General features: G+C 37.7%; 1 protein-coding gene across 1 annotated transcript; it reads left to right on the forward strand.

Moving 5' to 3' along the window:
* The first annotated feature begins 257 nt into the window (after window positions 1-257).
* On the forward strand, window positions 258-20748 carry LOC127381775 (desmoglein-1-like). The gene is made up of 16 exons (XM_051612499.1): window positions 258-305; window positions 6782-6817; window positions 7194-7322; window positions 8021-8176; window positions 8324-8471; window positions 9365-9528; window positions 9816-9950; window positions 10488-10673; window positions 10850-11109; window positions 12019-12161; window positions 12304-12522; window positions 13702-14256; window positions 16131-16279; window positions 16792-16852; window positions 18135-18343; window positions 19777-20748. The coding sequence occupies exons 1-16, from the start codon at window positions 258-260 to the stop codon at window positions 20746-20748; spliced, it is 3570 nt and encodes a 1189-aa protein (XP_051468459.1).
* The last annotated feature ends 914 nt before the right edge of the window (window positions 20749-21662 follow it).

Below are 21662 nucleotides of genomic sequence, written 5' to 3' on the forward strand. Positions count from 1 at the left end.
TACCTGCAAGCAATAATGATGTTGTCAAGCATTTCAGGTGAGACCAGCCCAGGCTTTTGGGGTGGGGAAAGACACTCGGTTATACAGCATCTTCAGTGCTTCCCTCAGAGGGAGGCAGAGACACCTTGAAGGGCTGAGTATACGGACATCTACTGAGTGTCTTTTTAAACAGACACCAGAGTTGGGTGGGGGGAGGGGAAAAGGAACAGGCTTGTAACCATAACTCAGTTGGACTTGTATCCGAGAAGGCAGATGCTATGGATTGGCTCCCTCACCAAACGCCTGCTTTTCTGTTCCTTTTATTGGTAAGTCAGATTTTAAAACAGTATCTGTAAACTCTGTGATTATGCCAGTTGTATCTTCCTCAGTAAAGCACTGCATTTTACAGTGTAAATGACCCCTTCAGAAAAATGTAGATAAATCTAGCATAGAACATGAAGCTGTGCTTATTTTAAACTGTGCTTCTAGGGGTTCTATACAAATAATTCAGTTTTTCATTAAATGCTGACAGATTTTTAATATGTTTATGACTTTCTGCAGTCTGTTGATGTTGAATATAACTTTCTGTGTTTAATGCATGACTTTTCAGGTCAGTGTTGTCTGTGGCTACTATTTAAGGAGTCACAGTTATTAATAAAAAACAGCATTTAAAAAATACTAGTAACTTGACTGGATGTTATTTGATTCTATGTCTTTTTTTTTGGTTCTATGTCTTCCTTTCTTTTTTTAATCAATTGAGGGAATATGAAGAGCAAATCTCTTTTTCTAAACCGATTAGCAAGAGCACTTCAGAGCTGACCAATTCCTATGTCTATATTTAAGCAAAAACCCATGAAATTTAGTGCAGAGCTTAGCTGAGCAAATATCAAGATTCAGCTTACTATTTCATTTTACAAAGACTTCCTGTCTTGTAGTGCATTCATGTCTGAGCCACCATGTGCCAGGCAAGGGAAGGCATAGCGAAAGTGTCACTCTTTCTTTTGCCTTGTTTTTCTCCCTGTGAAAGGGAAGTTGAGGCTATAGTCAAGTGGCAGAGTTGTATGGTGTGTTTATCTAGGCACAGAAATTACCCAGACTTATCTTCTACTCCAGCAATCTGATTTTTGTTTGGTTTGTTTCTACTCATTTGTGCTACTCTTCTAAAACCAGGTAGAGGTTTAAAGGCCTGAAGATTGAAAAGAATAGGATTTCTGTTTTAGTTATGTCCTTATGTGGCTTTCATTTTACACAACGTATTAGTGTAAATGTTTGGATACTTCTCATTACTGATCCCTTTAGAAGTATTATAGTTGGGGAGAAAGTGTTTTTTGTTATAGAATATTAAATCCTAAGACTTACTTTGAAAAGATACTCCATTAATTTTAGCTGACAGCTCTGCAGTCAGTAAAGTAGAACTAATCAAAACAGGGCAGCTGCCAAGCAAACAATGACAAAACTTGGCAAAGCAAGTTACGATTCAGATGAGCTCCTGCTTGTTTAACACAACGCAGAGGTCTCTGAAATTGGCGTGTTTCACATTGCACTAACACTTCTGGATTTTCATGCAGCATTACTACTATTCAGTTTACGCGGTTACCGGGTGATGCACACTCCTAACATGCTGAGTTTCAAAAAAAAGTTGACTGTAGTGAATCTAAGATCTGTCCATTCATAAGATATTTTACTGTTTTACTTCACTCAAAAACTCAGGAGCTATTTTCATTCTTTCAGTCTATTATCATTACAATTGTGACTGATGAAGAATATGTGCTGGGTCAGGAAAAAGGAGCAATTGTGAAAACTGCCATTATGCTTTGATGACTATCAAATATTTGAACTTTTACTACCCAGAGGAAACAATTGTTTTTCTTAATGTGTGTTCTGCACAGCAGTGTTCATGGTGGCCTGTACACCTCAATAACACCTTTTAGCACTTTCTGGAAAGCTGACGGACAAACTATAGAGACGAAATAAATTAGAAATGTTACTGTACTCTGAGAAACAGTCTTGGTTTTCAGCTTGATTAATCTTTCATTAAAATCACCTGTCTGAATGGTGTGTGTGGTTAGTATATTGTTAATAAGTCATACTGAATAGAATTGCTGTGGAGTTATACATATTTTAGTATTATTACACTTCCAAAAAAAAGAAAACTTACCAGTCCTGAAACTAATAATTTTCTATATGTATTTCACCATTGGTGGGACTGATTCTGCAACCCTTGCTCACGTGACTTCAAAGGCGTTATTCTCATGAGTAAGGGAGTTCTGTTTGTGATACTTGCACAGACACGTTTTATGGAAATAACTTGTTTGATCAGGTATGACTCTTCTCCTGCCAGCTATCATGTGACAGCTAATAATTTTAAATTCACCACATCTCTTATATGCACTTTTGTCTGGCTACATTTTCCCATGTGTTATCTATGCTACTTCTCCCCCCCTCAAGTTATTAGGCCATGGTTACTCCTCCTACCCATAACCCATACCTTCATTGCACATGAAAATATTAAGGGGCCAAATCCTCTCCTTGCATATGCATACAAAACTTCTGTCAGGATGTAGCCAGGAACCTGCAGGCTCTTCTGCCAAATCATTTTGTTGTAGAAATAGAAACTAAAGCAATGCTGCATGCAGGAATTAGCACTTCAGATCAGGTTCTTAAATCCGCAGTTTTACATTTCTAAGTAAAAATACCCCCTCAGCAAACATTTGCAGCTAGAGCACTCTAAGTTATATTAGAACTCGGGTTTTATTGAGGAGATTTTTTGAGGAGACTTAGCATAACTAATCTGAAAAACTCAGATTTGAATTATAATATCATACACCCTGTACTGAAGTTATTTTTTGGCTTATTTTTCTAATGGTTGAGTTTAGTTACTGTACAGAAATTCATTGTATCTATATCACTCAGCAGAACAGAAACAAGCTCAGTGAAAACCTTCCTAAAGTGATCCGTTATTTGAATAAACAAAAATAAAATAAATAAAAATTGTTAACGTATTTTTCTGACTGATATGAACATTGTCAGACTTCTGCTGAAATAGCAATAGATTCTTTATCCTGGATGAAATATAAAATATTTACATCAGTTGCTAAAACAGGAAGCAATAGAAACACTTCCACAGACTTAGAAAACAAAATGCTGGAGAAATAATCCTAAAAACTTCCCCTTTACATTGGAAGAAGTACATTTATTAGTGACCTACAAAAATGAAAAATAGAAAAGCATTTTCATGTTCTGATTGAAAAGTTATCAAAGTACTTCTGTTTAAATATGAGATTTTGTCTTCTGTTTCAACTCTGCTTCTAATTATTTCATATGCAATGGTTCATAATTTTGTAAGGAGATGCAGAATTAATAAAGGGAAGGGTTCGTTATTTCAACCCTGTACTAATCAGAACTCTGGCTGAGTAAGAAAGATGTAAAAGTCCCAAAATGCTGACATAACCACAGCTACCATGGCACCCTGATGACTAATATAATATGTGTGAGTTTTCAGCACTCCTCCCATCCAGGCCAATAACAATACCGGTGCTGACTTCAAAGAGAGAAGCAGTTCCAATATGAATAATCCTGGGAAGATGTTAAAGGCGTGTTCAGTCATTTAGATTTGAGTAGGTGGAGGAGGGAGGATTCTGTAATTGTGTATAATATTGCTTGGCAGCCAATTAATGATTAGTTAATTCTTGTTTGTAAATTGCTTTGAAGGTGCAAAAAACCATGCACATCCTATGGGCCTAATTCTGTTCCCAGTTACATCACAATGAATCCAGAATAACTCCGGTGTGACTCTAAGGCATCATTTTGGGCACAAGGTTCAGGCTCTGTATCATTACAATTAAAAAACTTCCAGACAGACCAGTGTGCATGTAAACACGTCACCATAAGCATGTGTCCTGCCTGCAGGACAACCCAAACCAGAAACAGCTTTTGCAGCGAGCCTCTAACTTCACTACAGAGTTTCCAATTTTCCACAGCTTCTCAAAGCAAATCTTGACATCATTCTGATGAGCTTGCCTACCCCAAGGTCCTCAGGATGTCTCCCACACATTCTAGTGGCTCTTACTGCTTTAATTATCATTACTCACCAAATCTGTGGAAAGTACTGTACGTGGATACTAGTTTAGAAGGGAAGTATTTTCCACTACCCAGGAGTATGCTGGAGTTAGCCACTAGGAGACAATACTTCTCTGCTGGACGTAGCACTACAAAAAAGGGGGTTGCATTGCAGAGAGATATTAGAAATAGACAAGAAGGACGGGGCGCAGTGCTTGTAACTACTGGTCATAGTGAGAAACCAAAAAACATTAGCTTGGGAGGCAGAGGAGCCTCCATCCCTGGGTCAAGTCAGATAGATATCATTCCAGAATCATTGAGGTTTAGCTGGTGAACTGGACAGCTTTCTCTGGTGCCTGCCTGCCCTCCTTCCTATAACATGGCAGTACCTGAGAGAGACATAACAAATGCAGACATCAAGTTCATCACATCAACCTTCAAATAATAGCAGAAACTGTACTAAGGACTCCTCATTCAAAACCATCAAGAGTTTGTTCAAGATCTCCTATTAGCAACACATAGCAGAATGGGTTTTTCCCTAGTTATCATGGGACAAGTGTGGAAATACAGGGTTTAAATTTACAGTCCCCAGCATTAATGATTAAAATATTCTTGATGTTTCCATTTTTGGTATTCAGAAAAAAAGGATGAAACTCCAGTGTAAAATGTCTATACTGCTTGAAAAGAGAACTCTCTATAGACTGAAAGCAAATGTTTTATGAATATTCATGCCCTTAAAGAATATAATTCTTTATAGGTATGATTCTTGTTTCAGAAATACTGAACACAAGTTTTCAGTTAGGCTTGACAAGTAGAACAGTGAAGTCACTGGATGCGAGACATTAGTTTCCCTGTTCAATAACAGAATAGGCTACAGGATACAGACAGCAGACAAGATTCACTCACATTGCACTGAGAGGTGTATACCCATGCTTTTTTGGGTTGAGACAATTGCTTGCATGCCAGAAGGGATTTCAGCCTAAGGGTGGAGCAGATTTCACCATATTCACCAAAGGAGGCTCAGCTCTGCTGGGGGGATCGGCTGGTAAGAGACATTGAATCAGTGCTATTTGTGGTTGACTTCACCACTCAGGTTCTCCAGCGAGGGTGTAATCTGTCCCTTCCACTCCCCCATCTTTATCCCAAGCTCCAAGGGGGATTATAAACGGACATGCCTGAGCTCCTCCCACTGGGGTGAAAAAACTCTGCAGTTTAAATGGAGTCTGATAGTGCCCCTTCTCTGAAATGAGTAATAGTCCCCAAGACCAACACAGCATGAACATATTGCAATGATTTTTCTGCAGAGTACTTTTTTTAACTACTTATGTCAGTATCTTCCTTAAAGAAACAAGAAAATAAATTCTTACTCCATTAACAGTCTTATAAATTTCAAGGTATATGCACTCCACATGGGCAAATCCACAGTCTAAATTCCCTCATTTAGAAGCAGATTTGGGTAGCAATTATGTGCCAAGATCTCAGGGAATGTTCTGGGCAAAATCAGATAATTGGTGACATTGCTTTTAAATGACAGATGGTGGACTTCTTACAGCATAAAAGTAAATGGGGAGAAGGGGGAAGGGAGAGGAAGAAGGATGAAGCTGCTGTTTATTAACCTGTTGCATGTAAAAGGTTGTTCTAACATGTACTTTGTGGAAAAACTTTGTGCCTGTGTTCCAGGCTTGACAGAACAATGTGATAAATATGAAGTGAGGAAAGTCCCATGAGGTAAAGCTAGCACAGAGAAAAACATTGTCACAGATTTTACCCGAGTATAACAGACATAAAACCCACCAGATAAAACATATCAGACAAAAATAAGATTATTGAACAGTACTGGGAAATTATAAGGAAAGTGTAAAATTGCTAACTACAAATTTTAACCACATTTGCTCAGAAAAAAACAACACTCTGCAACTCTTTTTGAGTCACTTGGATATTTTATTTCTCCCATTGATGAATGAAACAAGCATCCAGTCCTGCAAATCCCAAATTCTTCACCCTTTATCTTCCAAAGAGAGCAGAGGCAGGTCCTAAACACAAAAGAGATTCTCTGAAGAGATACATTCACCAAATGAACTTCATTTTCACCCCTTATTTAGGAACAAGGTTAATTAAAGTGTGCCTTCTTTTAAATTGTGCTCATCAGGAAATTGAGAATTCTATGTTACTTTAATTTTAAAGTAATTATATATTGTGTCTGATCCTGCCACTTTATTTACCCAAGACTTTGGCTGCATAGTTAGACCTGAAATCAAAACTCACTGCATTCCACAGAAATCAGCCTGATGACTGCAATTGGCTTTCCATCTTCAGCAGAATCTCTTCAACCTCAGCATAAAGTTTCAAGAAAGCATATTCATTCTCTTTGGTTAAACCACATAGTTAAGTACTACTGGTCTTGCAAGCATTTATCTCTTCAGTTGAGGTATTAAAACCTAAAAATCTGTGGGAAAACTGTATTTTGATTAGGACAGAAAAGTTCTGCCTTGAAAGACAGAACTAATTTTGAGGATTAAAAAAAAAAAAAAAAGCTGCCAAGGAATTCAAGTGATGGATATGGAAAAAAATAAATGGACAAAGTCATTTATGGAAATCCTGTAACTACTGACTAGATAGGCTATTGCAATAGACTTGAGAAAAAGTACTACTCCGGTCCTGCAGTATAGCAAAGTATGACAGTTGGGTTTTGCTTGCCATGTTTTGCCCTGCATTCTTATTGCCAATCTTACTGTTCTTGCAGGTACTCTTGGATTTCAGCACAGGATTTCATGTACAGGTAATATATATTTCTTTAGAAACTGATTTTCTGATCAAATGAAATGTAACCAATGCAAATATGAAATGGAAAATACTGAACAAAGACATTTCTGAGCTTGAAGTTTGAAAACATATTTAAATATTAAACAGTTGCAGGTAATAGCCTGCTCACCCTCTCAAGAGAAGTTCTCCTGAACCTAAATTAAGATCTCATACACAGAAATAATTTTAAAGTAAAATTATGCAGTCTTAGAGTTTGGAATGCGCAGGCATGTTAAAAAAACACATGATCTATAAAAATCCCTTTTCTCCTTATTGTTGAAAATTCTAAGTGTCTGTATTAATTTAAAATGGATTAAGGTTACTGGTCATATGATTCTGGAACTCTGTTAAAGGTAAAAGAATGGGATGAAAATGGAATGGCAAGATGGAAAACCTTCAGAAGACAAAAACGTGAATGGATCAAATTTGCTGCAGCTTGTAGAGAAGGAGAAGATAATTCTAAGAGGAATCCAATTGCCAGAGTAAGTAGAAAAACAGAAGTGTTCACTGTCAAGGAAGTTTTTCTAAAGACAGGCTGATAAAAGCAGAGACATTTAAAAGTGTATTTGCTTAGAGTAGTCAAAGCAAGGAATGTAGAATAAAAGAAAGATGATGCAATATTTCCAGCTCTGTTGAAACAGTTTCATAAAGTGAACCCTCATGGCTGCTGAGAAGTGACCAAAGGCTTCCCAGAACATTGCCATCAGTCTACTTCCTTGACAGATCCAACCATAGTCCCTTCATGTGCAGCATCTTTGTACTAGATTGTGATCTTTTTCTTTTCTTTCTCACCCTGACAAACCCCTGAGCAGAAATTCAAGGGTAGTACATGACTTACGTGGGTAACAGAGCAAAGAAGATGTATTCCTATGCTCTCACCGTGTTCATACCCTTACTGAAGTCCAGCCACAGTGTGATACTCTTTGAAGTTTCTCTCTCTGCTTCCCTGGCAGAAGGTATAAGAGAAATAGAAAGCCTGCGCAGTACTTAAGGGAAGACAGATCTCTAGGCTGACTGTTTTGTAGAAGAGCCTTCCATCAGTTGTGTCAACTGAACCTTTCATTGAGTGGTTGAAAAACTGACATTATCTAGAAATTTTTGCAGGAACTAATGATAGCAAAAAAAGCCCTGCATGTGTCCTCAGTAAACTGGCATAAATACTTCTTGCCTACTGTTGTAGATCCGTTCAGATTGTGAAGAAAACAATCCAGTTACATACAGCATCTCAGGAGTTGGAATTGATCGTCCTCCCTATGGAATATTTGTTGTTAATTCAAGAACAGGAGAAATTAATATAACATCAATAGTGGATAGAGAAGTAACTCCAGTGTTTGTTGTAAGTACTTGCCTTTTACTTTTGCCTTTATAATTAGGGATCCAGAGTGGGACCGGGAGAGCAGAAGGAGACAAAATAATTTTTCATATTGTTACTACTTGGCTTATTTTACTTTTGATATTAAAATAAGTAAATTTCTTTATCTAGATACGTTGCTTTGCCAAACACTCAGTGACGGGTATAGATTTGGAAGAACCTCTCGAACTTCGAGTCAGAGTTCTGGATATAAATGATAATCCTCCTATATTTGCACAAACTGTATTTACAGGATCTATTGAAGAAAGTAGTATGGACAGTAAGTAACTATGTAATGCCTATTATAGCTAGTGAAGCTCCCAGAATACAGTTACTATAAACCTAGGGTGCTCATTCTACACTTTCTTAGGCAATGACATCTATTGGCCAGGGCTACTGTAGAGGAAGGAGTGGTGGATGCTCCTCCACATGCTATTACAGCTCGTTGCCCAAAATTAAGCAGCGATGCTCCCTTTCCCCTTTTCTCCCACACACAAATGCTGAATGTTCCAGTTTCTGGCTATATCATCACGCAAAAACTTTCAGATATGTAAATTTAAAATAAATCGGTTCATTCCTTCTTGTTAAAAAAAATATAATTAACATTACACCTACACTTATTTCCTTTATAAAATGCAGTTTTCCCCATTTTTTCTATTTTAAATGTTTGTATTTGTAGCATGAATATTGCAGTTGCAGAACAATATTACTAAATAAAGCTTTACTCAAACCACTAAAATGGTTATTTTTTACCAAAAGTACAGCAATCAACATTTGATATATAAATAGCACTGAGGCAATGGTGCCTAACTCTTATTTTCTACTTTCTAGACATTCTAATTTAAAATTATGGAGATTACTTATATGAATATCTACAATCTCAGTACTTTCCTTTTTTTACATACTCCCAATGGTGACTTAAAGAAGTTCAGTGAAAATCTGGATTGCTCCATCTGACCTTAATTTTTAATGCATTTTAAAGTAATTAATACTCAGGTAGAATCAGTACCTCAAAATTAAACTTTTGTTTTTCTGTGTAGATGTCAGTGAATAGCTAGCATCATATCATTCTTATACACCAAATTTTAGCATTGTCTTGATGAGTTGTTTGCAGGAACAAAACAGGGTTTTTTTGTTTATTGGGGTTTAATTATTTATTTATATTATTTTTAGACACACTGGTGATGAAAATAATTGCAACAGATGCAGATGAGCCTAATCACTTGAATTCAAAAATTGCCTTCAAGATAGAGAGTCAGGAACCTTCAGGTCCACCCATGTTCATTATGAATAAATATACTGGAGAACTCCATATTGCAAATTATCTTGACAGAGAGGTAACATTTTCCTTTCCAAACTTCAATAAATTGATGTTGTGGTGTATATGTGTTCTAAAGTGTGTGTGGAGGTAGGAGTGGGGTGCTGGGGGAAGGGGGGTAGAAAAAAGGAAAAATATTGGGTTTTTTACAAAAACTAAGGGAGAAATGTATTTTTTTCTTTATGTTAAAATAAAATGTCTAAGGCAAATTCCAGCATGAGGAAATAGGGACAAGACATGAGTATCTACAATGTTTAAGATGTACAGGTGGTCCTTCTAACACACTCATTTCTCTTTCTATGACAGCAACATAGTAGCTACAGTCTTGTTGTGAAGGCATCTGACCGGGATGGAGCTGTAGATGGAATATCATCCCTTTGCAGTTGCAATGTTAAAGTTATTGATGTCAATGACAACTTCCCAACTCTTGCTCAAAGCTCCGTAAGTTTTTAATACCAAAGGCAACACCACTGTTTTAAAACCGCAGTCAAAAACTGAGTTGGTAACACAGTCCTTGCTAACCCATAAAGCATTTTCACATTTGAATGTTCCGCTGGGATTGTGTCCTTGAAGTGTGCTCAAAATCCAATCCATTGCTTTCACACCAATTCTAATACGTGTAGATTATTTTTGTATTGAGAGAAGGCAATTCTGACACTGACTTCTCTGTATTCAGGTCATTCAGGTGCCCAGACGTGAGCAATATGGCCAGGTTACGTAGAATAACCCAAACTTTGTGCAGTCTTTTCTTATAGAAAGCACAGATCTATTTCCTCTGAGCTGCCTCTGCAAACACTTGAGGTGATACAGCTCTTCAGAGCTGCAACCAGAATCACAATTTACCCAAACACATGATTTTTAATAAAATGGTATGGACTGTGGGCAGGACATCCTTCAAAAGAATCTCTTCAGTGAACTGTGTTTTCATCACATCACATATCTCAGTGTTTGCTAACAGCTCTTCATCTGTCATTCCAGTTTTCAGCAAGTATTTCAGAAAATTCACTCAGTTCAGAACTGCTACGAATACAAGCTCTGGATGCTGACGAAGAGTTTACAGACAATTGGTTAGCAGAGTTTTTCTTTATATCCGGTAATGAAGATAACTGCTTTGAAATTATTACAGATCGGGCTACAAATCAAGGAATCCTTAGAGTAATTAAGGTATGGATAAATATTGTGATTCAACTGTTGCAATAACAAAATAGTTTCAATTAATTGTTAAAACAATTAAATGAGCAGTAAAAATGATGTCACTCAAATATTTGAAACAGATAATATTTAAATAAAATTAAAGGAACTTTTATTTATTTTCTAGTTCTCTGTGGTTTATCTTTTAGGAACTGAATTATGAACATATCTCAACTCACTCACTGACTATTGGTGTCAGAAATGTAGCTGCCTTCCACCACTCTGTTGCACAAGACTACAGAATATCTGGAACACCGCTCACAATACAAGTAAAAAATGTGATTGAACCACCAAGATTTCATCCAACTTCAGTTGTGTTTTCCATACCAGGAAGCACCAGAGCAAATTATGTTGTGGGAACATACACAGCCATCGATGAGGACACTGGAGCTATTGCATCAAATGTTGTGTAAGCTCTCCTCTGCTTAACTGCCTGGTTGGAATAGTTCTTTTAATTGAGAATTCAATAGAATGAAGAATAGGTCTTTTAAAAAGTGCATTAAAAAACAATTTAAATGTATTAGTAGATTAGCAACAGAATGATAGCAATAGAATAGTATATTCCTCAGCCCAATGTTATGCTATGATTGGTTTTGTTTCCTAATCTACTTTCCTTAGCCTTGTGCACAAGAAAAATGAGATAGAAAATACTTTTTTTTTCTAGCAGGCTGTAACTTAAATAAATCAGAATAGACTCTTTTTCTAGCCTAAGTCTTGAAAAGTTGCTACAAATAGGGAATCTGTAAGCACCTCTAAGGGAGCAAGTAGAAGACTCCAATAGTGGGTGATATTGTACTATCAGAATAGAAAAGGATACTACCAGCTTATTCTACAATTAAAAAAAAACAAACAACGTTTTTCTGCTGAACTTAATGATCATTAATGGGACCATAATTTGCTTTTTAATATATCTAGAAATAAATATATCCAATTTACAAAGGTTTGAAAATTTTTCATAAACCAGAGAACCATGTTAGCAAATACAACTGTAGAACGATATAGAAAAAGCTGTGTGTTTAACTACTGATATCAGTAAGGGTTCTAGTAAAGGTTTACAGGGTCCTGATATATTTTAATTTTAGTTTAAGATACTGCTTTTGAAATACAATGGAATTTTAAGCCTTTACTTTGTTCCTAATTATTTTCCTAGTCTGCATCTTTTGAAGCCTACAGGAATTTTGCTTGAACAAGGTGAAACGCAACAGGACCTAGCACTGCTTAGAGAAAAAAATTCAAAAGTGACAAATATTTGCAAAATTGATATGTAATATGTATATTTATAACATAATGCTGAGTGTTTTTACTTTACCAAATACAGGTACAGCATAGGACGTGATCCAGGTGCTTGGTTCAGAATCAACCAAAATACTGGTGAAATCACACTGAACAAAGTTGTTGACTGGGAATCAGTCTATGTAATTAATGGACAGTACAAAGCAGAGGTTCTGGCTATCACCAGAGGTAAGAAAAGACATTAAATTTTCTGAAACTCTTTGTTCCAGTTTCTCTCACTGTTCTTTTCCTGTTTCTAGTTTCCCCACATGAACTGCATTATTTATGGTATCCATATTCCCTCCTGACCACAAATGCCTTCTTTTTACAGGGGCTCCTCGATATACTGCTACTGGCACTATTGTGCTTTCAATGCAAGACATCAATGACAATTGCCCAACTATTAATACTGAATTAAGGAAAGTATGTATGCATTCCCCATCAGTGGTTATCACAGCAAAGTCTATGGATGGTAGTCAGTATGGTGCCCCCTTTACATTCAGCATACACGGTGAACCTCAAACTACATGGATTATCAGATCAATAAATGGTAAATTAACCTGCATTTTATAACAGAATAAACCATAGCAATAAGCTCTTATCTAAGATAACAGATTAGAATAACCTTCCAGTTAAAAATAAAACAGTTATTAGAAACAATTATAATCTTACTGAAATGTGATTTTATGCTCATACAAATTCAAGAAGTTGCTCTGAACTTGCATATATATGTATATGTGCATATATATATGTGTATATATATATATACCACATTAGAACTAGAATCAGAATCATTACATGTGTCTAATCTAGTTATCATCTTTTAAAGAAAATTAAAACCATACTGATAAAAATAGAGCAGCAAAACTGTACTTTACTTGAGTGTGGCTATGATAAGCACCTGTATTAGTTTAAATGTAATGTGATAACTAAAAAAGAACAGCTTGATACCTTTTTATTTCTACATCTAAAAAATTCAAAGCATATGACAAAACTCTTAAGTTGATTTATTAGAGTATGAAGTTATTAGTTAGCAGAGCTTCACTTATATGAGAGGCATATGAAAATGGCAAATAAAGATTACAGCTTATGCAATTTATTGTACAAATTATACTTACTTATTTCTCTAAGAAAAACATTTTAGCTAGTGCTCAGTGGAGCTTTTCCAGTTTCAACCAGTAGGACATGACAGACTAATGAATTAATCATTCATTACTAAATGTCAGAATTTGCATAACTTACTGTATGCATAGAAGGCTATGTTAAATGGTAAATACCACATTTACAACTATTCTTGTGTCTCCTATTTGTCCTAAACAGGAGGAAATGTGTAATTTTATTTCAAAACCACTGAAAAACACATGTAAATTCCTTGTGACAGAAGAAAAAAAAAACATAAAACTTTTTTATGTTTACACTTGTGCAAATGAAAAACGGGGAAAAAATGCTGTAGGTATAAGTGCATTTGCCCCTTTTATATTTCTCAGGTTAAAAAGAGATGACTAGACTGATCTGTCTCAGAAAAATGCTGGCATAGACGAATATCATAAGTTTCAACTTTGAATAAGGACTGTAGAAATATAAGTAACTGAAGATCTTAGACTGGCAACATTTAGTCTTCATTCTGTTCTATGAACATTACTCACAAAAAAAGCATAGATCTGCATGGTATTTATAGTAATACCTTAATCTAAATATGTTTCTCCTTTTTTTTTTTTTTTCTCCAAAGCTTCCTCTGCAGAACTAGTGAGTCAGAGCTTTGATTTTTACCTGTATAGGATCTATATCAGTGTAAGAGATAGCCAAGGCCGACGCTGCCTTAAACCACATGTAATTCCTGTGCAAGCTTGTCAGTGCGATAGTCGTAACTACTGCACCAGTGGGGCGACAAAAATAATTATCATTGGTGGTGGCAGCGCTGGTGGTGGCGGCACTGGTGGTGGCACTGGTGGTGGCACTGGTGGTGGCACTGGTGGTGGAGGCAGCGCTGGTGGTGGTGGCAGCGCTGGTGGTGATGGCAGCATGGGTGGCGGCGGCACTGGTGGTGCTGGTGGTGGGGGAGGTCAGGAAGGAGGTGGTGGTCCTGATGAGCCTGGAGAAAGACCACTCGATGACCGCACAGAGTGGCCGACTTACACTGATGCATATACTGATAGTGGAGACTATACAGGAGTCACTGGTGATTATAATGGAAACGGATATTACGGCAGAGATACCACATCTGCTACCACACTAAGCGGCTCTGCCATTGGTCTGATGTTTCTTGGTGGATTAATATTTGTTCGTAAGTATAAAATTAAGAAAACCATTTTATTAATTTTCTAAAAAGTGCATTTTAAAATTCTAAAATAAGGTGATTTTTCTGGTTGGTTGTTAACCTCTTGGCTCCCATGGGCCATTTGACACAGGAAAAATTGTCTTTTAAATTATAAGAATTTCTATATATTTTATATTCTACATATTTTTGTATATATTTCATTTTGAAAGAACTGTTTCCTTCCTAAGATTCAGGGCTTTGTTCCTAAGGTGTAATCCAGTTCTCAGACAATCAGTCAGGGTAAAAGTGTTTAGGAGAAGATTCAGAAGATTCCAGGCAAGAGATCCCTGTCACCTACACTTTGCAATTTGTATTTCTGTTACATTACTAAAAGAAACGGACAAGTATCAGCTCCAAACTGGGTATGAAAAGATGTAAAGAGTAAGTTTCCTTTGAACTCAAAAACAGATTTCAGTAAATAGAGCAATAAATATAATTGTCTTACATTTTTAACCTTTTGGCTATTGCTGCCAAATATTACATTAAATAGAAAGAAGTAGCATTTGCAACAACAGTATCAAAACAGATGGTTTCTTCTTATGTTATAGTATTTTTTAAGAAACGTGAGTTTCAGGGATAAGAATTAGTCGAGTTAGACTTTATGCAAGCAATTACTTCTCAGACCATGACAATCGTGATCATCTTTCCTTTACGGCCTGGGCATCAAGCAATCAAAGTCTTAACATTTCCTAATACATAAGTACTGACTACAAAACCAGAGGAAACAACTTTTTCCACTGATTGAAGAGGGGAATTTGTATTGGGTTTTGATCTTTGACTAGCAGGAATCAATGAACACTGAGTTTTGAAGCTACAAAAGCCTGTTTTCTTTGTAGTTCTCAGATGGTTAATATTATAGGACAGTCAGCATTTCTGCCTTTGGAATTCTTTCCTAGTTAGTAGTCTGGACTAAATATATCCTTAGTTGTGCAGTGTGAGGTAGCGCTTTGTACACTGTATAGCCCTTTCCAACTTCAGTTCACTTCGCTGTTAAACTGAGTTTTAGACGCTCTCCTTAGTCTGGTGCAGGCAACTGTCCCTCTGTGTTCCCTCTGCAGTGGTACAATGTTACTAACTTAGTCATCTAGGTTAAGGACCTAAAGACAGTGAGAATTAGTATTACAGTGCCTTGCTAAAACGACTGATGTTTTCAATGTTGTTGTTTAAAGCATTTAGTACTTTTCAACACTGAGTCCATGGAACAACTAAGCATAATACAACACACTGGGAAAGCTGAGTCACTCTGTGTATTCAATTGTTAAAACTGGGGTTTGGGATTTGCCTCTACTGTTTTTTCAAATCAGGTATTATATATATGTGATCTGAAAATGGGAATGGAGGCTTAGCCAAAGATCACTATGGCCAGGTGAATATCCCTCCACTGATTCTCATGTCTATTATTACTAATGTGTATTTCTTTTCAATTACTACATCTGAAGAGACAAATGTATGCTTACATATCAAGAATGAATTCCACCAAATGCTATATGTAGCAAGACTGGTTCTGTTTGTTCTATTTTCATATGCAACTTATATTCATTCAACTGAGATAGATCAAAGTTTGTTCCCAGGTGTATAGGCATGAATTTGGAGTAACAGCCCTACTCCACCCCTGCTTTGCTCTGCTATAACTAAAGGTACAAATGATTCTGAATTTCCAAATACATACATTTCCAAAAGCAGCTAATGATTTTTAAAGCTACACTTGCCAGCTCCTTGGTTTAAAACATTTTAAAACACATAGTTTCAAAAGTACTTGAGCACCTGCCCTCTGGGAAAAGCAGCTATTCCTGGAGGAAGAGATGTCCTAAATCCCTGTTTCCTGTTTCTTTCCTCTTAAGTGATTCCAATTTTGATGTCAATGAGCGACTGTTGTGGCTGTGGACCTGGTGCTGCAGGTGGAGTTGGAACTGGATTTGAACCTGTTCCTGAATGCACAGAAGGGGCAATTCATCCATGGGGAATAGAAGGTGCACAGCCTGAGGACAGGGTCAGTACACCCCACGTTTCTAAAACTTGCAGTAAAACCTATTTACAGAAAATACTTCATTTGACTTGAATCACGCAAGTGATAGTAGTATTGTCTCGTCAGCTAAAAAAAAGCCTGGCATTGTCAACTGTTCCCAGGCAGACATGAAAGGTGATTCTTAATAAACATTTGCAGTTGGAGTTTGTGTGGTTTAAGTTATGCTCAGTTAGTTTAGCCCAACAGTTTTGTGTTACTAGTCCCTCAGCTGAAACACAGTAACTAGCCTGCTTTTTCATTGCAAAGTGGGAGAAGCTGACACAATCTTCCCTTTTAACTTGACAATGAAAAAAATTCAGATAGGGTGTCTTTTGGGGGTGTTGTGAGTTTTTGTTTGTTTGTTTTTATGGAGATGGTAATTAATAACTATCATTAACATTTTAGACTGCTAGTTCCTTAACATGATTTACAAAGTCTGGGTCTTCATATGTGAATTTCAAAGTTATAATTTAAGGAGTCAAAATGTTGTTTTCCAGGATGTCTCACACATTCTTGGCCCAACAACAGCTCCGGGAGGTGATTTTTGTGAACCCTCTGGTAAGCAGATCCTACAATTTTATTTGTAAACCATCATAAAGCTATCTTTCCAGGCTCCACTTCCCACAAGGGGGAAAAGGACCAGTCACATAGCCATTTAGTTACTGACAGTTTGTGCACTAGCCTAGACAAAAAGCTGATACATAGCACAGTGAATTTATGCTTCTGAGGTAAGGTTATCCCAATAATTTGATGGCAAGAGAGAATAAATCAAGCTCTGCAGTGCCACTTTCTCTCTTTCCCCATTCCTTACTCCAAAACAGGAAGGAAGGTTGCTGGCACAAATCCATTTTCTCTATCGTCTGACAGGAAAAAATGTCACTCTGCAAGACAGAGCTTCAGTGATTACTGTTGATTATTAAAAAATGTTCTCATCCTTAAGGTAAAATCAAATGAGAGCATTTTGGGGCACAAATATGAATTAAGAGTCTTCATTCTCAGGGAAGTTCTGCTGCCATGAAAATTTAAAATTTTAAGATGTATTTACTTTGTATCAACTGTTCTGTCATATTATGGTGAAAGCCTCTTGTTCAAATTCTATAAACTAATGAGATTAAATGAAAAAAAAAAAAAAGTAAGTTAGCTTATGTTTCTTAATGTCCACATAGTCAAGACTACTGCATGCAATTTTCTTATCATATTGCATGCTGATATTTAAGGTCACTCATTCTTTGTTATCATATATGAAAAAATCTGGAGAAGATAAAATCTTGTGTGACTTTACCCTTTATAGTAAAGATCATTTTCATTCTGCATTATGAGCACTGGTGATTATTATGATCAGTTGTTTTCTCCCAAATCTCCCTTACAATCTAATGAATAGAAAATGTGAAAGGAGTTACAAAGCTATTTTTTTAGAAACGAGTTTAAAGCAAAACAATGCTAACCCTGAAGTGATCATAAATATACATTATGTATTTGCATAAGTATCCATAAGCATGATCTGATTTTCTACTGCAAATCCCATGACAGCATATATGTACACCAGACAGGAATTTCTTCAGCCAATTACACAAGTAAACCATAGATTTCCTAAAGCACATATGCACATGCAGCCTAGCCTCAAGACTAAAAATCAAGGTCTTATATGTCTATTAATGTGCACATAATATTTATTGCAGTTTCAGAGTTTTGCACATGTGAATGGATCTGTGACTGAAATTAGTCTACAATACCTTTAGAAACTCAGTAGTGTCAGTGTCCCATTTGTAAGAACAAATGGCAAATCCTGTGCAAATTTTTGCAGAGCACAGGAAGGATGTTTCTCTTTTTCTGCTTTCAGATATATATACAAACACATATGGAGGAGGAGGAGGAGTAGCTTCTGGTGTTGAAGAAACTACAGGAGTTGGCTATGGCACTGGTACTGGTTATGGAACAGCTGGAGGAATTTCTGGAACAGGAGAAGTAAAAGGATCAATTGGAGGAACAATAAAAGAGTACCGAGAAGGAGGGGTGAACATGGCATTCCTAGATAACTACTTCTCTGAGGTAAATCCCTGATCTTCCTTGCATTCTGTGAGCCTACACTTAGATACTCTTCCCCAGGTTACATAGTGGAAATCCACAATAACTCCACTCAAATTGAAACTTCCATGATATAAGACTGGTGTGAGAACAAAGCTGACTGTACTAGTAGGAAAAACTGCAACACTAGTAGTAGATACTAGCTGCTGGCATAGTAGTTTTGATTGCTCAATACGCTTTTTGTAAAACTGATGGACACAGTGCAGTTATGGATAGCGAGCAATTAAATTATTTCAGCTTCCTAAGTGACAACCAAATGTATATATTTGCCATCTTTTTCAGTGCATATATAGACAATAACTTTGTGAATTTGTTCACATGTACTTCCTGTACAGCTTGTTGAATGAAGTGACTTTGACCCTTAAAGAACCGTGAATACCAGTTCACTTCCTGCCTTATCTTTATTGCCATTTCTGTTCCCGAAAAGACTTGTAAACTGCAAGTGACACAAATATGCAGTTTTGTAATTGGTTACATATTAATTAGGCTTTACATATGGAATGAAAAAATTATGTGGAGTTACATGATTAAGATTAGTGGGATGTCGTTTCATAATTAGCATGAGTTGTGAGGCATGAATACTATAATTGCATATGTCACCAAAGTATCAATTCATATATAAGGATTGCTGTATTTTAAAATCTAAACAAGATTCAGTGGAGGAGAGAACAGAGCAGTCCTGAAGTCCTGAGCATGGACTTCTGTCACACTGCCTATGTATTACCTGTCTGCCAGACACGGGGCCTCAGAGATTACCACTCCTGCTGACCATCTCAATCTCCAATGCTCTGCCTTTTCCTCCTGAGCCTCCCCCTCTGTCCTTCACTGCTTCCTCCAATGTCACCTCTCACTCACTTTAAATTCTCCTCTTTCCTGACCAATCACTCTGCGCTGACCCCCTTACCATCCCCAAGGCCATCACAAATCAGTGATCTACATCCTGCTCAAAACAGATTCCCAAGCCTTTCGCACTGTGACCAACCTTCTGGGCCATGCCCTCTGTCCTGGCCTCTCCACTGCTCCCCTCGCCATCCTGCTTCACTCCTCTTCCTACCACTTCATCTGGACGTTGCTACTCAAAGAGTACATTCATTCACCCATCCTGTTTGCTCTCTCCCTTCACCCCACAGTCAGACCCACTGAGAGCAGACCAAATTCGAGATGCTAAGTGTTTGCAGAAACAAGAATAAAATGTCAGTAACATATGAATAAAACTTATTTCAAGGTCACAAAAATGTTGATGATGTAATTTGCCCAGCTGATGCCCTGTTTTTCAGCTGGGCCTCACTGCGGTTGAGGCACCCTTACTTACTTTCACCCTTACATGAGTCTTCATGGTTAAAAACCTGATGGGAAGTCACTCAATTCTACTTTTTTTCTGATTTTGCCATCTACAGAAAGCATTTGTGTATGCAGATGAAGATGAAGGTCGGCCAGCAAATGACTGCCTATTAATATATGATCATGAAGGAGTTGGTACCCCTGTTGGCTCTGTGGGTTGCTGCAGCTTTATTGGAGAAGACATAGATGAAACATATTTGGATACATTAGGACCAAAATTTAAGACGCTGGCAGAGATCTGTCTGGGCAAAGAAATTGAACCTTTCCCTGATGTCAACCCACCCTGGTCAGGAGTTAACATCACCTTTCCCAATCCTGAAAGTGATCTAAACCTCCCACCACCTGGAACCACCATCATTGTCAATGGAAGTGCACCCATGCCTCCTCCAGTTGGCACCACAACGGTTGTTACTGAAAACACCTACACATCTGGGTCAACCATACAAACCCAGAGGCCAATGCCAGATCCCTTGCTTCACGGCAACATGACGGTGACTGAGACCTACACCTCTGGCTCCCCCTCTCTTTGTGTTGACCCTCTGAGAGCATCCAACGTTGTTGTAACAGAAAGGGTTGTTGGTCCTGCATCTGCCTCTGATTTGCGTGGCATGTTAGATATCCCAGATCTCGCAGATGGGTCCAATGTTATCGTCACAGAAAGAGTTATTGCACCTAACTCTAGGCTCCCAACCTCTCTGAGCATTCCCGATTTGGTAGATGGGTCAAATGTGGTGGTGACAGAAAGGGTGTTCAGGCCTGCCTCTGGCATGCCAGGCAGCTTAATAAATATTCCCTCGGAGTTATCGAATGCCCACAACGTGGTGGTCACTGAGAGGGTAGTGTCAGGGTCTGGGATGAGCAGCCTGGGGGGGACAAGCCTAGGTGGAGCAAATCTGGGAGGCCTGGGCAGTGCAGGTCAGATGCTTAGTGCTGACTGTCACCTTGGCCAGGCGATTGGCACAGCATCCCCTGGCACCTCCCGGAGAAGAGTGACAAAGTACAGCACTGTGCAGTACTCCAGTCAGTAAGGCCTCTGCCAGTGCACCTTCCCATCAAAAATTGCCACCTGCAACAACACTAATTAGCTGCCACCCCTGTCACCAAGAATATTGTTATTATTTATAACTAGGAAATAGCACTAGAAGTTTCAGGAATTCCTATTTGTGTGAGGATCTCTGAAGGGTGCCCTGATTCAAGGTCAAATGCAGAACTTTGTCAGTGAAGGGAAAGTTGAAGTTAGATTGAAATGGATTTCTTTCTCTCCACCTACCACTACAAGTGTACAAACCAGTACTAAAGTTTTTGGAGACAGAACTGATGACCAAGTGGAGCAGTGAGAGGGGATCCTCGTGCATATATAGTATCATCATGACTAATGCCATATAAAAAAAGTGTTAAAATACTGTACCGCTGAGTGATGTCCAACAATAAGTAGATTTGGGTTAATAGCCCCTCACTGACAAGACAGGAAAAGAATGTAATAAATAATGAGTCAACTCAAGACTAAATAAGCACTTTCAAATGCATCACTTTACTTGCAAGTCATTCAATGAGAGCTACCAAATGGCACTTTCAATCATTTCTCCCAACACCAGCAACAGTCATAAATAGTAATCATATAAATACAATACATCTTCATCACTTTCTGAAGTTCTCAGTAAAACAAACACTCTGCCAGGGCCTGCCATGCTGTTACTCTCATGGTGAAGAGCGTGACCAGCAATTTGTCGCAGCCGGCGCTGCCACATCGACAGTGTCACCCAGGAAGATGTTGGCTTCATCTTTTCTCCATTACCACTACAGCTTAACTTCTATCTAAAAGGACTTCAGTGACAATCAGGAGCTCTTAGGCAGATTTTTGTGCCAAAATATGACTGCCATTAAGTTTCCAAGTCAGGTTACATTAAGAGCACTATAACATACTGTACCAGTTCTCTTTTCT

Source organism: Apus apus, chromosome 2, assembly GCF_020740795.1.
Source record: "Apus apus isolate bApuApu2 chromosome 2, bApuApu2.pri.cur, whole genome shotgun sequence".
NCBI lineage: Eukaryota > Metazoa > Chordata > Aves > Apodiformes > Apodidae > Apus > Apus apus.